Consider the following 21,502-nt stretch of genomic DNA (forward strand, 5'->3'; position numbering starts at 1 on the left):
TATCATACCTCCGAGTTTAAATTAACTCTTTCAAGTTTTACACTAGTGACACAATGCGGTGCTTGCACATGTATGTTTGATTTATTTCACTTATGAGTGTGGTCTCTAGTTGTTCTAGCTCCTTAATTTAATCACATCTGCAGAATCCCTCTAGCAATTGTCAGGTAACATATCTACAGGTTCTGGGAATTACCATGTGCGCATCTTTGTGATCTTTATTCTGCCTGTGAGAAATGTCGGGAAACTAAAGGTCCCTCTCTTCTTGGGATCACCTACATTTAGCAAGGATCACTTCCATTTTAAAGTGGTATAACAGTTTTGTAAAAATGATGTATGGTCAGTGAAAAAAATTAAAACAAAACAGAAAAGTCAAAAGAAAATGGTACAAAATCATCTAGAGGCCTCCCTTCCAGATATAACCATGTTGATATTTTAGTCTCCTTTTTAGATATTGCTCTGTGTACCTCTACACATACATGGATATAAGATGTGCATTCATTCCTCTGACGCCTGAGCAGAAAGTGAGAGGAAATCCAAGGTGGAGGAAAGAAGAGTTGAGAAAGTCTGTGGTGGGCTCTGCCATGCTGGTGGTTTGTGTATATTCACGTGGGTGTGGTGGCATCTGCCAGAGGGAGGCTGAGGCAGGGTCTGGAGGCAGGCAGGGGAGGGGAGCAGACTGCAGCAGCTGCTATGGTGAAACTGAAGGGGGATCAGCTAGGAATAAATAGGGGTGGCCTAGCTGATGGCCTGAATTTGTGGTGAGGATAAACAGCCTGTGATATGATTGTCACTAGCAACACTCTACAACCCTGAAAGAGGGTGGAAAGAAGAACAGATGGCTGATAAAATCAGGGTTGGAGTCTAGCAAAGCTAATAGTGTAAAAAAAAAAAAATCTAGTTGGTCCCAAGGGATCTTAAGTATAAGTGAAAGCATTGTTACATCTTCTAAAAATAATATCTTACATTTTTCTCATAATCCACCATGTTTCTTGAATTATATTACTGCTTTAACAACCAGTTGTCAGGATGAGAAAGAAACACTATGGAAAATATTCAGTTGACAGTAAGAATCATACCAGACTCAGACACTAAAATGGGAACAGTGGAGTCTGTTGTGGAATGAAGCAAATATAGCTTTAAGAATTTCAGTGTGTGGCTTTTAATTGGATCCTGATTTAAAGAAGCAAACTATATTAAAAAATGAGACAGTTGAAAGATTGAACATTTAATAAATAGTTGATGAAAGACAAAATTATTGTTTAAGGCATGATAATAATTTCTCAGTCATGATAAAAAGTCCTTTTTTAGATAAACATGCTGAAATGTTTACGTATGAAGTTACATTGTCCTGTGGACAGAGAGTGGAGCAGGGAAGTTATCGTTAGGCAACTGACATGGAGAACAGTATAACTGAAGCTGGCGAACAGAGATTATGACCTCACTTTATTGTTTTTCTGTCTACTTGTATGTATCTTTGAAAGTTTTCCATAATAAGTAGAAAGAAAAATGAGATTGTTCAAAGCTCCTCAGAAGCACCTGATTGATGGCAGATGTGCTTGGGGAAGGAGGTACCTGTTGCCTGGCAGTAAGCAAGAAGGGCTGAAGGCTGCTCTCCACTGGAAATGGCTAGTGACAGTTGGGGAACAAAGTGTTCATATGAGCATGCTGAGAAACTCAAATGCCATGGAAGGAAAATAGCCCTGGGATGGGAAGAGTGGCAGGCGCACAAAGTCTTACAGTGATGGGGAAGCCCTAGTCACCCCTCCCAAGGGCTAGCTCTGCATGTACACAACTACCAATCAGTGGCCTTCCCTACTTGCTCCAGTGCCAACCCCAATTCCCCCAGCAGCCACGAGAAAGAGGAATAAAATGGCTTTACTCTAAACATGGCTCCAATAATGTCAAAGTTCTGGGAGACAAGGAAATGGCTTGCTAGGTGAGTGGTCAACAAATTTTTCTAAAATGTAGTAAACGTTTAGGCATTGTAAGCCACAGATAATCTCTCAACTACTCAACTCTGTTGTCATATTGTGAAAACAGCCATAGATAATATGTGAATTAGTGGGCACGGCTGTGTTTCAACACAGCTTTATTTATACAGACAAACAGTAGGCAAGATTTGGCCCATGGACTACAGTTTTCTGATCTTTATTCTAGGTGGGCGCCAATAACTCTTCCAAACCATGGTTTCACATAATGGCACAAAACAATAGAAATAGAAATGAGTAAGCAAGGAAAATGGGAGCAGAGAGAAAGTGTATTAATCTGTTTTTCATTATTATAATGAAATACCTGAGGCAGACTAACTTTGTAAAGAAAAGTTTATTTAGCTCACCATTTTGAGGTTCCAGAGAATAACACTGGCATCATCTCAGCCACGATGATGACCTTCTTGGCTGTGTTATGTCATGGCAGGAAAATGTGTATGTAGAGGAGTTCTTATTGCCAAGGAGGAAATGGGGTGGTGGTGGGGAGCAGAGAGAGGGAGAGAGGGAAAGGGAGAGATAGAGACTGGGATCCCAGACTCCCTTTGGAACTCATGTCCCTAAGTGATCTAAGGACCTCCCACTAGGCCCCATCTCGTATAGGTACTATCACTTTCCTTTCCTCCTATATTGGGCACCTTTAAGGGGCCACAGTTAGACCATACCCAAACCATAGCAGTTTATGGTCAGATCAGGAACTTGGAAAGTTGAGCCATTACAGTTTTCAATGCTGGACACTCTAAGATGTGACCATTCTGTTGGGTGACTAACGTGGAGGAAAGATGGGGTCATTGAGAACATGTGAACGTATCGTCAGTGTGTGTGATGAAGTAGATGAGAAGATTGGGAGGGGATAATTGAAGAAAATGACAGTGAGTCAGATCCAGAAGCTGTTGAAGGAGGTGGAGGCATATTCTGTAAGTCAAAGAAGTGACAGTGTAGTGTAGTGCAGTGTAGTGTAGTGTATTGTAGTGTAGTGATTAGGAGCTTGGGCTCTGGGATCAGAGCTGTGCTTTCTAAACTCAACTTCAGCATCCCAGTCTTGGGCAAAGATTGCTTAATCCCTGTGAGCTTCAGTTTTTCCATCTGTAAGATAGTCTTTTTTCTAAACAAAAAGTTCCCCAAGAGAAATTCTGGTGCCAGCTTTTCAGGGGTGTAAACATTTTTTCCACTACTGATACATATACCATACAGCTAAGTGCCAGCTACTTAAAGGGAGTTATTTATTTGTTCAGTTGTTCAGCTAATATTTATTGAATGCTAAATGTGCCTTAAAGTTATGGAGCAGATATACTCACAAGCAAGCTAGTTACCACTTACTGACTACCTCTTGCATGCTTTAGAACTATGGAACACACAACAAGGTTCTTGTCTTCATGGGCAGACAGATATTTTGTGTAGTTCAGTTGATATATATATGTATATACATACATATATGTATGCTAATTCAATGATATGCTCTTACTGAGAGAAGGGGGAGGAGAAGAGAAGAGGGGAAGGAGAGGGGGAGAGAAAGGGAAGAAGGAGGGGAAGGGGAGAGGGAAAGAAGAGAGGAGAGGAGAATTTTAAAAATGCAAGCAGTTCTCAGTGTTTCACTCTGGAGGTAAAGCATAAAATGGGACACATGACTCAGCTTTTTGTTGTTGCTGTTGTTCTCAAATTTGTGTGCCTACATAACCTAAGCATCTCATAAGGCACTTACCTCATGTTTACATACATTTACTTGAGTATCATTCTGAGCAATTTACAAATATTCTCTAATGTAACTCATAACAATTCTAAAAAACAAAATATTTTTATCCCCACTGTATTAAGCTAAGCTAGGCTAGGCTAAGCTGCAGTTATAAACAGTATCAAAATAGCAGTGGTTCAACCTGATCACAACTTCTTTCTTGCTCGTGCAGAGGCCAGTGCGGCTCTTATGAGTTATAGCCATATTGGAACATATTGGCCACTGGAACAAAGAAAGTAAAGGATGGAGGAGGCAAGCAGTTCTTAACCTCCTCAGCGTAGAAGGCTCTTAACCTTTCCACTTCCCCTCACAGAGCATGGCCCCAAACCAACTGCAAGGGTGGCTGGGAAATGCAAATGACACAAGGATAGTGATGGACACTAGCTGTCCGGGCCACCAGCATGTTCAAAGAAAGAATGAAGCACAGAGAAATTAAGGTTTTTGTCAGAGCCGTATGTCGGTAAATAACAGAGGCAGGATTTGAACCTAGGCATCCAAGCTGCTATGGTTGGTACTGTTACAGGCACCATTCCCTCCTCTGCTCTACTGCCTCACCTGTCAGCTGATGCTTGAAGTGATCAGTACTGAGACCACCTCCTTATGTAGTTATTTGATGGATTTTTGAAGGGAAATATTTTACGAAAAGAGATTTTCCTTTTGTGTCCTTTTATGTTTCCTTTTATGTTTTATTTTTGAAGTATACCCACGTGATGCAACTCTTCTGTGCATTAAATGTTTGCTAGCATCTACTTCCTCAAATAATCCTGTCCACCAGCCTGGGAACCATTTAAAGTGTGAGTCAGGGTCTTGTTTTAATGTTCTCGGTTAGATGAATTCTACCAAGACCAGCTGCCTTAGTGCTCCAGTGTCATTCTGTTGTCAGATCACAGCTGATATGTTGGGACCATTTGTCACGGATGACCGCCAATTGCTTAGCACATAAATGATGGGCTCTTATCTGCAGGCTCCCCCATGTTTAGCATACTCTGCATTCTGTCTGCTCCTTCCATTTCTTTTCTATCCTTTTTTTTTATTGCTACATTTTTTGTGTAGCAGGGACACGGATAATTCTTTAAAAATTACTCATAAGCTGATAAAAATAACCAAGATTTATGATGTGTAAAATATACATATTTATTAAGTAAATTATATACCGAAAGGAACTGTTCAGAGTCAATTATCATGGAATTAAATAACTCTAGGCCCTAAAACTTTTTTAAAAAAGATGTTTCACTCAAATGGCAGGAATATGGATGACTTTGATTTTTTCCATATATATTTGTAGCTTTTGTATTTTCTATAGAATTACTTTAAGAATGAAAAGCAGTTTCATTTCAAAACTAAAGGGTATGTATTCTATTTCTTTTTGTCTTGCTTTCTGTAATGGACTTCAATGGTTTTTTTCCCAGCTCTGCACTGATTTTCTAACCCTTCTGGCTACAGAACACCCGGTATTCCTCAGAGGATCATCCCTCTTCTATCTTCAGCCCCCATGGTTAAGTGAGCTGCCTCCACCTCTTGCACTGAGCTGGGTACAGGGGACCAGGCCTGGCCCATCAGAGCAATGATTTCCCCTGACCACAGTGGTTGCTACCTAAATTGGCTCAATCAGATAATCTCAAGTCTATTCAAGAAACAACTAGGAAAGAGTTTCTCTCATTTCCATGAGACTTAGACCTTTGAGGTTATAAACCTTGACCTACTGAGGACAACTATTTAATGAGTTTGTGCCTGAGATAACCACAGAACTTGAAGGTATTGAAAGTTAGAGTTATTCTGATTTTATTTTCAACTTTACTAAATGGCTATGCCTTAAGCCAACTCTATCCCCTTTTAGTTAAGTGAAACAAATACCCTGTCTTAATTACTTTCTTATTGCTGGGACACAATACTCAACACTCACAGTTTAAAGAGGAAAGGTTTATTTTGGCTCACCGTTTGTAGAGGTTTCAGTCCACAGTGGGGTGTTTCCAAGCCAGGGAAGCATGGCAAAGACCCATGGCAGAAGAGAACTGCTGATGACTTGGGTAGCAGGAAGCAGAAAACAATCAAGAGGAGAGGAGATAGATCCTTCTAGTCCATGTCCCCAGTAACCCACCTCCTGCAACTAGGCTTTACCTCACAATATTACATTTAGTTATACACTCTTTAGTGGACTGATCCCCACCCATGATTGCATGAGGTTTTGGGGGGACATATAGATATAGACCATAACATTCCATCACTGGCCCCCAAAAGACTCATATGTATCCCTTCATGCAAAATGCATTCTTTAGTCCATCTCTAAGAGTTGCCAACACAGTTTCAGCCTTGCTCAAAGTCCAAGTTCAAAGTCTTCTCTGAGATATAAGGTGAACTCTTAGCCATGAGCCCCTGTAAAACTCTAAAGAAAGCACTGCCAATACACAGAGGCACAGGGTAAACATTTCCATTCTAAAAGGGAGAAATAGGGGACTAGAAAGGAATGGGACTAAAGCAAGACAGAAAATGAGCCGGGCAAACATTGAATCCTGAAGTTCAATGTCCAGTACCTGGGGCAAGTTTTGATGAGATGTGAACTCCAGAGGCCTTGGGTGGTCATGCCCTATGGCACTCCCAATGGGGGTAACCCCCTTGGCTTCTCTCTTGGGCCAACTTTGCTCGTTCCTTCTGGCTTTCCTCAGATGATCCCCATTCTAACATCCTGGGGTCTCCACTGCACTTTTGGTTTCATACTCACAGCTTCATTCACTGCCCTCTCAGGGGCACACTGCCTAGCCTTCCAGGTCTTCTGAAATCTTAGTGGAAGCCTTCCTGACACCACAACTCTTGCATTCTGCATGCATATAAGACCAGCACCATGTGGATGATGCCAAGTTCTGCTGCTAGCTGGAGAAGTAGCAAGGCTTCCTTCTCTTTTGGCTGCAGGGGCCTCTGCGTGCCTTGTTGACTGATCACTACAAATGAATAAAAACAATTCCAAGAAGTCAATTCTCTAGGCAGCTGGCCATTCCATTCTGGAACATGGTGCTCTTGGGTGTCTCTTCTCAAAGCAGTCTTTCCCCTCTGTGATTTTGAGCCTGCAAAAGTGAGGTCTTACCGGTTCCTCACATATCCTTAAAGCATCCTTCCTATTGTCCTATTGTAAAGTATTTAGCTTCTTTTTAATGCTAATGTTTTAAAAACCTGTGTGTCAGTTTAAGCTCTTTTCCACATGTCTTCTCAATCTGTGACTCAGGACACAGGATCAGCTGCTTCCCTCAGTCTTATGGCAGATGGGGGTGGAGTGGGAGTGACTGAACATACAATAGCAAACTTTACTTTTCATTGGCCAATGTAAGTCATGGCCAAATTTAACATCAGTGTTACAGGGAAATTGACAACTCCTTCAGGAAGGAACTACAAGGTATATAAAAAAGGATAGGGATGTACAATTCTTTCATAAGGAAAACAACAATAATGAATATAATAATACAACCTACCACATCCTCTGAGGACTTACTGAGGGTATTTTCTTCCCTTTTAATGGTAAGGACTATGCCATGTCTTCTGTTGGTTTTAATCTTATTTATGAATCCAGAACCATCCTCTTTTGAAGTATGTAGTCCTAAATCAACTAGCCAATTAGAGGCAATAAAATTATTTGCTAGCATATGAAGGATAAGAGTAGCATAGATTTTTATTTTAGCTGAAAAGAATTACCTGAGAATTGGTCAGATTCATTAGCAAAAATAAATAAGTAAGCACAAGCAACAAAAATACACTGCTGCCTTTCTGGTATCATGTCTCAGGAGAAATCTCATGAAGATATCATTAAAACTGAGACCTTCAATGAAACAAAGATTGTGTTTTAGAAAAGAAAAGATTGCTTTGGATGAAATTTCTTTTCAGCTGTGTTCTGTCCTTGGATAAAAAAAAAAAAAAAAAGAAAAAGTAACAATCCATGATACTTTCATGATGAAAGGTATCTTATGACTGCAAGCCGAGGTGAAAACAAAAGTGTCACCGTGCCATTTGAGGACAAGCCTGGGCTGTATGATGCTCTCTCTGTGCTGAGGTTAACAGTGGAACTGAAAACACTCATGCCTTCAAAATGGCACAGGAAACTGCTTGTTTTTTTTTTTTTTTTTTTTTACTAAACTCATAATTAAATGGTGGCAGGGCAGAAAATTTGCTGCCATGCCCTCTTGGCAGGAAAAAAAAAAGGCTTTTAAATTTATTATGGAGGAACAGGTTTCTGTCTCATTCATTTCAAAGGCCAGAGTCTCATGAGGACAGTAAATCGTCTTTGCTCTTTATATTCACATTCATCTGCAGACAGAGGCAGGAAAGGGAGCTGCTTCCGGGACTTGGGTCATGCTGAGGCTATAAATCCTCAGGATGCCTCCCTCTCTCTGGAGGTTTGACACATGGGTGGCCCTTTCTTGGGAGCACATGGTGCTGCTTCCTCTCCTTCCTGCTGCTTCTAGATGACTATTTGGAGACAAGTTCAGAGAGCCTTTGCAAGCCAGTATGGCGGACACATGTAGGTTCCAGTCTCCATTCCACCATTTATGAGGTTTGTCAGTTTCCTACAGCTGCTGTAATAAACTGCCACAAGCATAATGGCTTGAAGCAACACACATTTATTCTCTTATAGTTCTGGAAGCTAGAGGTCCAAAATCAGTTTTACTGGGCTAAAGTCAAGGTGTAAGTGTGGCTTATTCCTTCTGGGGGCTCTAGGGAAATGTGGTGGTCTTTCCTTTTCCAGGTTCTGGAGATCACCTATGTGCTTGGCTCCTGGGCCCTTTGCATCACTCCAAATTTCTTATTTCTGTCGTTGCCTATCCTGCTTCTATCATAATGCCTCCTTCTGTGTTCTCCTCAGAAATGATTATATCATTGGACCCACCTGGACAATCCAGAACACTCTCCCTGTCTCGAGATCCTTAACTAATCACATCTGCAATGTACCATATAAGGGAACAGGTATATTCACCAGGTCTAAGGTTTGAATGTGAACATTTTAGAGACACTGTGTTGGTCAGCTTCCTGTTACTATATCAAATACCCAAGATGATCAACTTATACAGATAAAACATTTATTTTAGCTCACAATTTTGGAAGTCCCAGTTCATGATTACTGTAGTCCACCCTACCACTTTGGGCCTGTGGCAAAGCTGCACATCCTAGTAGAAAGATGTGGAAGAACAAAACTGTTCCTCTCGTGGCCAGGAAGCAAAATGGAGGAAGAAGAAGGAACCAGAGTCCCATCGTCTCCTTGGGTTACATACCCCTAATAACCTGAAGACCTCCCATTATGACCCACCTCTTAAATGTTCCACTACCTCTTACAGCCCCTCACTGGGAACCAAGACTTTACCACATGGAACTTGGGGCATTTCAGATCCAAACTATAGCAGGCACCACAAGGAAAAACCCGTTTCTCTACTCACAAGACATCTGGCACCAAATGTGTGCCATTTTCATACCAACAATTCTTCAGTTCTCTGCAGATACCAACTGGGTGTTCCACTATTCAGTCCTGGCACTACCTGGGGTTAGTGCAGATACCACAGGTTGAGGACAAGGTCCCCCTGGATTGTCCCGCACTTTAGATGCCAAGGGCAAGTCCTAGTCCCTAAGTCAGCCATACTGTGGTTTGAATTACATACAAACTAGGGATTCCTAAAATCTAGAGGATCCGGGGAGGGTTCACTTCTCTATGGAGGTTACATTTGGACAGAGGCCTGCATTACACTGAATCCCTCTTCCATCTTTAATAACTTTTTGGCCAAATTCCATAACTCTCTGACACTGTCTGTTTTTAGATGATCTCATTTCATTGTTAGAATTCATTCTGTTTATTTTTAAACCCCAAGTTTTCCATCTTGTAGTGAGTGTAAAATCCATCTTTCCTCAGCCCATGCCACAACTACGGTACTTACAATTCAAGGATCCCACAGCTTGGGATCTTTTTTTCTCTAATCTCTAACTTAAGTTCAGCATCTTCATTCATTATGAATATAGGCAACAAACTTCAGTAGTGTCTGCAGTACCCTGTGACTCTGCCACACTAATTGCGACCAGTGATATCTTCCTATCCCATTACAGTTGTTGTAATGTTGAAATATCTTTTGCATTGGTTGTTCCTTTCAAGTCACAATAGCTAAATTGACCTGCTATTAGCTCTTGTTTCTTACCACATAATTTAGGAAAACTATTATTACTATATTACCAGTTGTTCTTTTAATATTTTGGTAACTATTTCAATATAATTGATTTGCCATAATCCTACATATTTATATTGTTAAAAATATTGTTCTAAGAAGGAACCCAAACTGCGAAAATAGAAAGGGGTCCAAGGCATAAAAAAGGTGAGGATCCCCTTACAAGCAGGTTGGGAAGAGTGGGAAGGGATATACTCTGCTCTTCTGCTGCATTCCCCTGGCCTAGGCTCATCCTTTGGAGCTTAGGTAGAAAGAATGGGGTACAGGCTTGGTCTCTGTAAGCTCCTCCTTAAGTCACATCAGAGAAAACATGTAACCAGTTCCCAAGGGGGCTAAATAACATTGCAACCTGGGCATATTTATCAAACAATACCAAGCACCATAGCCTTGGTTAAGATGGCTATACTGTACTTGCCACCCACAGAGTAAACATGTGGTCTAGCAGTCTGTTGTTTAGTGAGCTCTGTTATCTGGACACATAACAGTTTCAATGACGGGGTTGTTTAAGTGGGACTCAGCTCTGTGTTTAACTGGGAGAATGACTCAGCCCGGTGCTAGGGTAATAACTGCTTGTTGATCTCCCAGGGTAGAGATTAGTGAGGGGGCGAAAGCAAGATCATTTTCCAGTAACCATATTTCTGAAATGTGCTTTAAGGCTATCAGAAAGTAGAGCTGCACTGGTTCTGGGAGCTAATTCTCATGTCGTAGAAAACCAAACTTAAAAGAGTCCTGAGATTCCAACCTAAGGACCAGTCATTATATGTCTAGAAGTGTGACCAGATGACCTCTACTGTATTTCTTTCAAATGGTTGACATTCATAAATCAGGAATGTGGGAACTCCAAGAGAGAGCATCTGGGAAGCCAGTCAAGGTGGAGGTTAAGGTCTCTTCAGAATATAGTGGGTGGACATTAGCCAGGACTGGGCAATGGAAGACTTTATGATGACTGATGCAGGGCCTACACTGGCTTTGTAAATGGCTTTACATCTGGAACATTTGTGCTTTTGTGTTCAAATAAAACTACTCAATCTCTTACCTAAAGAAAAGTACGTGGAATTTAGATTCTGAAATTCAGTTGCCAATAGCAAACAAGCTTTTCTGCTTTCTACTTTACTCTCTTTATTGGATGATACTGCTCTAATTGTGTTACAACTAGATAAAGAAATTGAAGACTAACTTCTCAGATTTTCTTACTGTGTATTTTATAAGCATACTATATCTTCTTTATGCCCTACAAATATTTTAATTGGCAACCAAAAAAAGGTGAGAGTGTGTGTATACACATGCCTGCACAGTCGTCTGTCACACACCATCAGAAAAATTAATTTCTGTTGCTTCTCAAAATTATAAGATTGATTCTTATCAGTCATATATATGTAAGTCACATTTAAGTGGGGGGAGGAGGAGGAAAACATGACAAATGAGCATACTAATAAAACAAGGCTTCCTGGAAACATACTAGGCCACACTGTTGTGCCTGACCGAATGCACAAAAAGGTCTGCCCTGGGGTTGTCCAATTTCAGCCCCTAAGGAGTCTCAGCTGCCTTCTCCTGTGATTGATGCTTTGATCCCCCCCCCCCCAGTTCCCTGGTGATGAGTGCTTGCCTCTTTATTTTTATTTGACCTGAAGCCAGTTGCACTATTTCCAAAAAGAGAGAGGGCATGCCTTCTCTCCCTTCAAGCTGGCCTGCTGAAATGATTGATAATTCCCAGGGAATATTCTCTGGAGACTTATGTCTGTTTAGCCTGATATACACTGGCTTTCTCATACTTATTCTTGTTTGCGAACTAGACAGTGCTGCATTATTTAGCAATGAAAGCAAGGATGTCACTAAAGGTAGTCTCGTATTACTGCCATAAAGGTGTATTAGGAAACTAATTTTGTTTTTTGGAGATGTCATTGTGATGCATAGTGGTTCCGGGTTTCGTTGCTGGCCAAAGGCTTTTGTTGGGCTCTTCCAGCTTTTGTGTCCTCAGAATCAGTTCTGCTCTCCTCTTGCTAATCCCATGCAGAAATACTGTTGCTCTGAGCACATCATAACATCTGTAGTCAAAAACATACTTAAGGCAGGAAAATTGCAGCTGAACAGAAAAACCTCATCAGATGTCCCCTCAGATGCAAGTGACAGACCCACTCTCTTAGGCTGTGCTGACATAGGACTACCCTGTAGAGTCAGAAAACTGAGTATCTGCCAAGTGGATACTGTGTGGGCCAATAAAGAGGGGCTTTTCCATGATTATGGCACACACCTCCCATTTTTTTTTCTTCTAGCCAAATTACTGTGTTTTCATCTAGTTAGCAACCAGCAGCTGCTAGATACCTGACTTCCATGTTCATGACCTTGTGAGCTGGCCCCTTCCCTGTTTCCTGGGGAGTTTGTGGTTTCAGCAGAAAATGATCAGTGACCTTGAATGAGTCCCTTTACCCCTCTGTGCCTCGGCATTTCAACCCTAAAGAGAGGATAACAATAGCCCATTTTTGCTATTGTGAGGATCTGATGAAATCGCACCTGGAAAGCCCTTCTTAGTACACTGCCAGGCATGGAGACAGCTGCTCATTACTGAAGTATTTACGTGCTGAAATTGTCCTACATGCCTGCTATACCAAGAGGAGCAAAGCCAGGGCCAGTCTCTGCCCTCATGGAGCTTTCAGTCTGGGAAAAGATTTAAGCATTAATTGGGTAATCACATGGGCTTATATCTCCAAATTGGACCAAAGACTAGGAAGAAAAGTAGGATGAAAAATTGGTCCCTGACCTAATCAGAAGACATTTTAAATAACATTTTAATGGAGATTAGAAGAGAAGTAAGTGTGATCTAGGAAAAAGAGATGTCAGCCCCCATCCCCCGCCAGCCCTACAGTACATTTGTGCAAATAAAAGTGTCCTTACTTTAGGGCAAGGCTGAGGGAGCAGAGTATGGGCTGAGGTATAAAGCCGTCTGGTCCTTCTGCTGAGTGCCCTTGAGCAGAGAGCAATCTGTGCAACTGTATAGGTGCCCCTGGCCCGGGGCAGAGGGTTTGGGTTGAAAGGCAAGGGAAGTACCTTCGCGAAGGCCCTGAGGTGGAAGGGAGGGCACATGGGCCATGTGAGGAGATGAAAAGCCCAGCCTGGCTGCAGCGCAAAGGTGCAAGCTGGTGGGAGGAGTGTCCAGAAAGCACTTGGTGAACACCAGCTAGTATTAATGAACTGTGGTGTTATTCTTGTAACTTTACTGCCAGCACACCAAGGTCTCAAAAATACCAAGATCTACAACCACTGTTAATCCCTATCATTTGGTTTGAAACCCCATATCATTTTTAATGTCCTTGCTTTGTTTTGTTTGTATTTTGCTATTTTTTTTTACTATTTTCTTTAAAATAAAAAGATTAAAAAATTTAAAAATTTTTAAAACCCCAAAACACCAAGATCTCCCTAGAAGCTGCTGAGTTTTTACTAGCGAGGGGGAATTACTTCAGGGATTGATTTGTTGGTGTCACATCACTGAGACTTAGAGAATAAGGACAATGAAACAATGACGAGGAGCGACATTCAGTGTGGTGCTCAGAGAATCCTAGTGCCTCCAGGAGCAGGACTGCAACTGAAGAAGACTGCTTCATGAGAGCCAGAAACAGGTTATTAATAAGGCAAGGAGAGGGAAACACAGAAACAGAGCCCCCAAGAAAAGCCACCGCATTATGTGAATAAAAATGGAAACTGAACATTAGGGAAGGGTTCCTAACAATGCTATCATTTTGAGGGTGTAATTATCTCTGCAAAGTGGAAGACTCCTCTGTACTCATCTCATAGAAAGGACCTGTCTGGCTGGAAAACCAGAGCCGGGACTAACACTAGAAATGGGCTTGATAACCCTCTGTGCTTCCTGGCTTTGATTTCTTTGATTCTAGAATAATTCAAAAGCACATTCATTCATTCAAACAAATATACTGTGTTGAGGTTCTTTTCTTTCTTTCTTTTCTTTTTTTTTTTTTTAAAGTCAAAGTTAGGAGGGAAATACAATCCCCAGATCCTGTAGAGCCATACACTGCTGCCAGTTGCCTTTGCAAGCTGTTGCAGGCTGGTTACCCATGACAGTTTGCCTGCCTGACGTGAAAACGTCAGCACACCATTGTGAGGAAAGCCTGGACGCTGATCCTGGCTAGGTCACCTAAAGCTATGTGACCTTGGGCAGGTTTGTTAGTCTCCCTGCACAAAGAGAGTTACTGTCAGCTCTAGGTGTCATTAGGGAGAGCTCTGGGGCCAGGAACACTTAGGAATCTCACACTTTCAAAGTCAGTTTTGGGGGATTCTGTCCTGGAAACAGCCTCCATGTGATCCACATCTTTTCCAGGGTTCATTGCTTTGTAGTCTGAAAGGTCTTTCCCATTGGTTTTCAGAGGTAGCTGTGCTTTCTTTGGGCACACCTAAAGAATCAGGATTAATACATACTTATAAGACTTTGTCAGTTCTTCATATCTCCATTAAACTGTTTTTATTTTTTGAGACAAGGTTTCACTGTGCAGTTCAGGCTGGCCGTGAACTCTTTTTGTAGCCCAGGCTGGCCCCAAACTCACAGTGATCCTCCTGCTTCAGAGTCCCTCCATTAAACTTTCAGAGGGAAGAAAAAGCATATAATCATGATTTTAATGTATCTATAATTTTTTAGAAATCGTAATCTAAAAATTATAATCTAACTGTAATCAAAATCTAAAAATCCCATAAGAACACTGTCAACTGGCCCAGCACTAAAATATTTTGTTGCTTAATAAGATGTAAAAGCAGCACTTAAAAATATGCTTAAACTTAAGCTAGATTAACCTGAAATGCACACTAGTCAGGCATAACTTTTAGTATTTTACTTTCTGGAAAAAGATGAACCGATGAATTTCCCTGCAGTGAAAGTGGGAGAAAGAGCCTGTTAGGATCTCAGTCCTAATGTAATCCATAAAAGCTGTTTCCTGATGCTGGCACTACCTCCACATGGTCTTGTGTTGATCACAGCAGGACTAACGAGCCATCTGAGTCCTTCAACAGAAGAGACTAACAGTGCTTTAAAAGAATTCCGCATTTTAGTATAAAAGTACTAACTCTAAAATATACTTTTCTTTCAAAATTGACATTGTTGCTTCCTAAAAACAGGAATAGGTGAAACTTTTAATTAGACTGTTTTGTCAGAGGAGTTGTTGGGGTTGAAAGATGGGATTGCATGAATATATGACCATTTATTTTATTGCTTTTCAGCCCGCGGCCACCAATCCCACTCTCCCTCCTACTGACAGAAGAGGAAGCAGTGATTATCATACAGTCCTTCTGGAGAGGCTATCTGGTAAGGGTCATGTGCAAGTGTGGCCTGTGGCTTGATGGGGAATTCTGTGACATGGAGGGTCCATGGGAAAACCTTCCAATAAATTTGAAATAAAGGATGTAATAGCTTACATCCAGACCTCAGAAACAGGATTCTCTGTGACCTAGGTCTTACAGACTGGTTTTGAATTTCTGCCAAAATTTATCTTGAATTATCATTAATTTTCATTATAAGTACCTTCTAGTCATTTTCCCATTAGGGGAACAGCCCCAGAAGCCCAATATGTAATTGATGTGCAACAGAATGAAGGGAACTGTTCTGTCTTAAGTGGCAACGTCCTCCTGCCCCCATCCTTCCACATGTAAGGGGCTTAGGGCCCATTCTCAATGTTTCCCATAGTCCCAGTATGAAAAACAATCTGTAAGACAGATGAATTCAGTTCATCACACCAACAACACTGTCATATAAAAAGATGTAATAATAGCTCAAAATGGAACTAGGCTATAGACCATCATCACTGTATGGCTTGAATGTCCCCTTAAAGCCTTATGTGCTCCTAGGTGAAACTTTGGGGAGGTGGCATGATCATGGGTATGTGATACTGGGATTAAGGGTATGTGATAACTACATTGGTCTATTATAGTTCTGGGTGTGGATAATGGAATCCCCACCCTGAGTGTGGGTGGCACCAATCAATAGACTTGTAGCCTGGATGGAATATAAAGAAAGAAGGCAGGCTGGCTACTTGCTACTTGCTGCCTTTGCCTGCCCTGCCACTCCATGAGTTGTTTCTCCTCTGTGATGCCCCTCTGCCATCCCATCCTGCCTACGAGCCAGCTGACTGTGAACCAAAACCTCTAAAAACTCTGAGCTACTGTAAACGCTTCTTTCTTTAACTTTGAGCATCAGGTGTTTTGTCTCAGCAGTGCAGAAAATAACTAAGACAATCACACAATAGCTAGAAATGTTCCTCAAAGCACAGATGTTTAAGGGATCAGTGTTTACTGTATTACAGTTCCAGCTTTTCAAATCCAAACTTCTCCTGTGCTAAAATCATAACTTGAGGGGACCAAGGAAAGAGGAAGGACCCTTAAGGTCACTAGAAGGAAAAGATAGCTGATAAATGAAAGGACCCTGAATGAGACTAGAAAAGCAGGAGTTAACCTCAGCCTTAAAGGAAATGTGGACACTGGTGTGTCAGCTAGGGCCAAAGGCATCCCCGGGGGAGGAAAGAGCTTGTGTATATTATGCTGTTTTTATTAAAACATATTGTATATTTTAGCATGTGCATCCACTCATATCCCCAGGAAAATATTTGGAAGGAAACAGCAGTGTGGGAACATTGGTACTTTGGGATAGTTCCTGAGAAGGAACTAGGGAGACTCTGGCCTCATGTATCACACACTGAACATATAATTTTATAAAGAGGATATTGTATAATTTTATTTAATTAGAGATTAGCTTAAACCATGTGATTTAACCAGTGATACAGTTGAAAGTATTTGACAAAGTCCAACATGCTTTTCATGGTAAAAACAGTCCTCAAACTGGGAGTGGAAGGGGACTTCCTGTACTTGATAAAGGGTAGCTATTAAAACCACAGCCAATAAATATAGAGTGGTGAAAGATGAGATAGTTTCCTGGAAGATTAGGAGCAAGAGAAAGATGTCCTCTCTCGCCACTTCAGCTTAACCTTGTAGTGGAGGTTGTAGTCAGGGAAATTGGTATGAAAAAGAAAATAAAAGATATATGGATTGGAAAGGAAGAAGTAAAACTCTCTCTAGATAATATGATATCATAGCTGGAATTCAGTTTTTAAAAAAAGATTTCATTTTTTAAGAAAGCCAATTAGAACTTACGAATGAGTTCAGCATGATTGCAGGATACAAGATCAGTATACAAAAAAATTGATTGTATTTCTATACATTTAGCAATGAACAATCTGAGTATGAAATTAAAAGATAATTCCATTCACAGTAGGATCAAAAATAGTAAAGTACTTAGGAATACATTTAACAAAAGTGCAAACTGTACACTGAAAACTGCAAGACATCACTGAAAGAAATTAAAGAAGAGTTTATAGAGTGGAAAGACATTTCATGCTCACTGAGTATAAGACTCAGTGGCATAAAGATGGCAGTGCTCCCTACGCTGATCTGAAGATTCAACACAGATGCTATCAGAATCCAGCTGGATTTTTAAAACAAATCCTAACCTGATCCTAAAATTCAGAAGAAAATGCAAAATGGTCAAAATTATTGAAAACTACAGTAAAGTTGGAGGACTCACATTTCCCTATTTCAAAACTTAACTACAAAGCTACATTCATCAAGACTGTGTGGTACTGGCATAAGGACAAACGTCTAGATCAATGGAATAGAATTGGGAGTCCAGAAATAAACCCTGTCAAATCAGCTGTACCCAGTTCATTTTTCAACCAGAGTGCCAAGACTTGTTTAAAGGGGAAAGAATAATGTTTTCAACAAATGGTACCAGGACAACTAGATATCTACATGCAAAAAAGTGAAGTTAGACCTCTACTTCATACCGTTTAGAAGAATTAATTCAAAATTAAAAACCTAAATGGAAATGCTAAAACTAAAAATCTTAAGAGATGGATATAAATTTTCCATGACCTTGGATTAAGCAAGTTTCTATAGCAAAGAGAGCAAATAACAAAAGAAAAAGAATAAATTAGACATCATCAAATTTAAAAACTTTTGTGCTTCAAAAAACACAAAAGCCCACAGAATGGGAAAAATAGTTGCAAATCACATTTCAAATAAATGTCTAAAATCCATAATGTGTAAATAACTCTCAGCCAGCTGTGATTTCACATACCAGTTATCCAAGCATTCTAGGAGGCTAAGGCAGAAGGATCACAAGTTTGAGACAAGCTTGAGCAACCTAGCAAGATACTGTCTCAAAATGGGAAATAAAAGGGCTGGGCATGTATTAGTGCTCCCTAGGTTCAGTCTCCAGTGCAACGTGGTGTAACCATCACCACTGTCCATCTCCAAGACTTTCGCTCTTTCTACTCTGCCCCATTAATCAGTAACTCCCTATCACCTTCTCCTCACTCCCAGCTCTGGAAACCACCATCCAGCCCCACATCTCCATGAATTTGACCTCATGAGGTGGAGTCATGATGTATTTATCCTTCTATGACTAGCTTATTTCGCTCAGCATTATGTCCTCAAGGTTTATTCATGTTGTAGCAGGTGCCAGAGCTTACCTTTAAAGAGCAATTAATCTTCTTGTTGTGAAACCTTAAAATCCAGATGTCTGGCATCTTCACTCATCTAACACAAAACTAACCAGACAGCCCATTAAAAACTATACTTTAACCAACCACATTAGCAGAAGAGTCATGTGATACAAACAGCTATTTGCAGTAAAGCGTCCTTGGGAGCTGTAACTTTATAATTAGCCTCATAAGCAGGTCCTTGGTATTTCTTAGGAGACACTAAGCACTTCTGTTGCTACGGCAAGCAGAAACACTGAAATGACACTCAGGATTTGGAGGCAGTGAACAGCTTTACTTTACACCAGTGGTTGTGGCTGGGATCATTGCCCACAAAAAGCCAGGTGGCGAGTGTTGGTGGGCTAGTACTTTTATGTGTTGTATAAGCAAGAGGTACAAAGGCAAGACAGAACAGCCTGGAAGTTCTCTGACTAGCTAACAGGGTGAAATCATCAGTTACAAGGCTAGATTAATGATCATCAATTACAAGACCAGATTAATGATCCTGGAGCTTGGTACAGTCAGACATCCTGGATGTTCAGCTACACTCTTGTGGTTACAGGGTTTAAGAAAGTAATTACAGAGCCACAAAGCAGTTACAGAGCTAGGAAATTTCAAAAAGAACAAAGTTTTTAAAAGAACAATATTTCTGGTACAGTTTTTCCCTTTCACTGTGGGAGCAAACATTCATGTCTTTCTTCTTGCAAGACACTAGGCTAGTGGCCAGAAAGTCAGACTGCTTCAGTATGGAAGACTGCATGGTTTCTCGTCTTAAACCCATTTGAATCCTGCGAATGAAATTTGGTCCTTTGAAAACACTCCTTGCTGAAGTGAGTGACCGGTGAGCAGTTGTACTCCACTGCCGTATGCATACTTCTCTGTTTGTGAGATTGCAGATGCCACTGGTAAAAACTGGCTGAGAGAATCCTGCCCTTGTGAAGTTCAAGTGAGGTCCTTAATGGGAGGTAATAATTGAAATTTCCTTAACAGTTTAGGAGGCTGAGACCAGACAAATCCAGTGAATATTCTATTTAAACAAGCTCATGAAGTTTTATGCCTTCTCTTTGTCGGTTTTAGTTTTCTTCTAACTCAGTCTAGACACCCAGTGGAGAGTATCAGCACTCCCCACTTTCCCCAGCTGGCAGCTCTCCCGCCAACCTTGTGACAACCGAGAGTCGCAAAAGCCATCAGTCATTACTCATTATTTGATGAGCAACACGGTGGGAGGTTATTGCAACAGGTCCTGTGTGGTCTTGCAAAATCACCAAATTTAAAATAAAATGATGAAATACAATAATGGAATTCTGATCTCTACTTATAGGGACAGTGAGAATCTTATATATATACACATATATATGTGTGTATATATATATATATATATATAAATACATATATATATACCATTGTCTATGTGAACTGACCTGGGGTGGATCAGGCCCCCAAAGGAGAAAGAGCTTGTTGTAAAACAGAGTGGGAGTGTGACGTGTGAGTGGCACGGGCTTCACTCTGGCTGGACACTGGAATGTCCAGTTGATGACAACCAGGGGACCTGAATCAGACCAATCAGAACTAGTGAGACCTGCACTAAAGTGGCTGAGAAGGAGCAGCTGTCTCTGCTCTGGAGTCACTCACCACTGTGAGGAGCCTGCTCTAGAAGTGACTGCAGAAGCCAACAGGACTGAGATGGCCCTGAGGACATTGTTGAGCACCTGGACCTGGCTAACCAATGAATCCTTTTCAGGATAGATTTCTGTTACTTATAAGCTAGAGTTCTGATGATATAATCCTCAATTTTTTAAAAAAATATGGACTTGTTATTTGAACATAGAGAGAATCTTGGTCCCAAATAAAAAATCTGGATTTGTGCATGGTAATTCAAGCACTCCAGGAGGCTGAGGCAGGAGGATCACAAGTTTGAGCTAAGCCTGGGAAACTTAGTGAGATGCTATCTCAAAAAATAAAAAAAGCAGGGATGTAGCTCAGTGCCAAGGTTCTGGGTTCAATCCCCAGCACTAGGCAGGGGAATCTGGGTCCATCATTGCAGAATAAGCATCCCAGTTTATCTGAGGGAGAGGCTGTGGTCTATGAACTAGAGCTTGGCTTGGCTCGAAAGGAAAGCCTGACCCAAGAGCATACTTTTCTAATACATACCTATTTTTAATTGTTCAAGTAATACTATAAATTATGGAAAAATAAATTATGCAAATCATCTATTGACCTCATCCTTTTAGAATTTGTCCTATCTATATAGGAAATTTTATTCTTTACAAAATCAATGTGATGATAGTTTATGCCTGTTCTCTTTCCTTAATGACATATTGGGAATATTTCTTTGTCAGTACACATAGATATGCCTCACAGGTTAATGGCTTTATGATATGCATATGTGTCTTCCTGTGAACATGCTGGACCATAACTTATTCACTATAAGCGATTGGATATTCTAGCTTTCTCTGCTGTATAAACAGTTTATAAAAAGTATCCAGTTCTTATGTCTGCATACATGTCTGATTTTTTTCTGCAAAAATAATTACTGGTGGTGGAATTAATGGCTTAAAGAGTAAGCATCTTTATTTTATTTTTTTAACCTTTTATTGTGAAATTACCCTCTAAGTCTAGTCACGTGATATCTTCCCAGCAGTGTGTGTAAGTGTTCCATAACAGCATGATGACACAGTGGAGAGGAAGAACATGAAGCATGTCGGGATCATAAGGGAACCATGCTCAAGGATATGAGATGGGACAGCCACTGTGTTCATTGTATGGGTTGCGTACTACACAACCCTGGGGAAATACCATTCAGAATCATATGTATCAGACCTCTCAGGCTTTGAGAAACCTGGAAATTGGTGGTTGAGTGGCTACTTGTTTCCTGTTTCGTTTTCTGATCTGGTGGTTTTGGCAGTACCTAGCCTGTAGGTGTATAAACCTCTGCTGATAGCTGGCGGCTGGATGAGATAATGGCATGTGTACGTGTAATACACTTTAGAAGCACTCCTATCTTAATCCTTCCTGCATAGGAGAGTTTCCTTCCTGAAACTGTGTGGGGTCTTTTAGATTACATAAAAT

At 40.8% G+C, this 21,502-nt stretch overlaps 1 protein-coding gene and 1 long non-coding RNA gene across 2 annotated transcripts in view; one reads left to right on the forward strand and one right to left on the reverse strand.

Moving 5' to 3' along the window:
- Iqck (IQ motif containing K) overlaps window positions 1-21,502 on the forward strand; it is a 120,474-nt gene that overhangs the window by 44,847 nt on the left and 54,125 nt on the right. Inside the window, exon 7 of the mRNA XM_005391117.2 lies at window positions 15,126-15,210. Within this exon, the coding sequence (XP_005391174.1) occupies window positions 15,126-15,210 (85 nt within the window). The remainder of the gene's footprint in view (window positions 1-15,125; window positions 15,211-21,502) is intronic.
- Window positions 5,653-18,924, reverse strand: LOC106149296. Its single transcript, XR_001235367.1, has 2 exons — window positions 18,425-18,924; window positions 5,653-5,739 (listed from the first exon to the last, which is right to left on the reverse strand). It is a non-coding gene; the product is annotated as an uncharacterized LOC106149296 (long non-coding RNA).

Source organism: Chinchilla lanigera, unplaced genomic scaffold (genome assembly GCF_000276665.1).
Source record: "Chinchilla lanigera isolate Chin_1 unplaced genomic scaffold, ChiLan1.0 scaffold00041, whole genome shotgun sequence".
Lineage (NCBI taxonomy): Eukaryota > Metazoa > Chordata > Mammalia > Rodentia > Chinchillidae > Chinchilla > Chinchilla lanigera.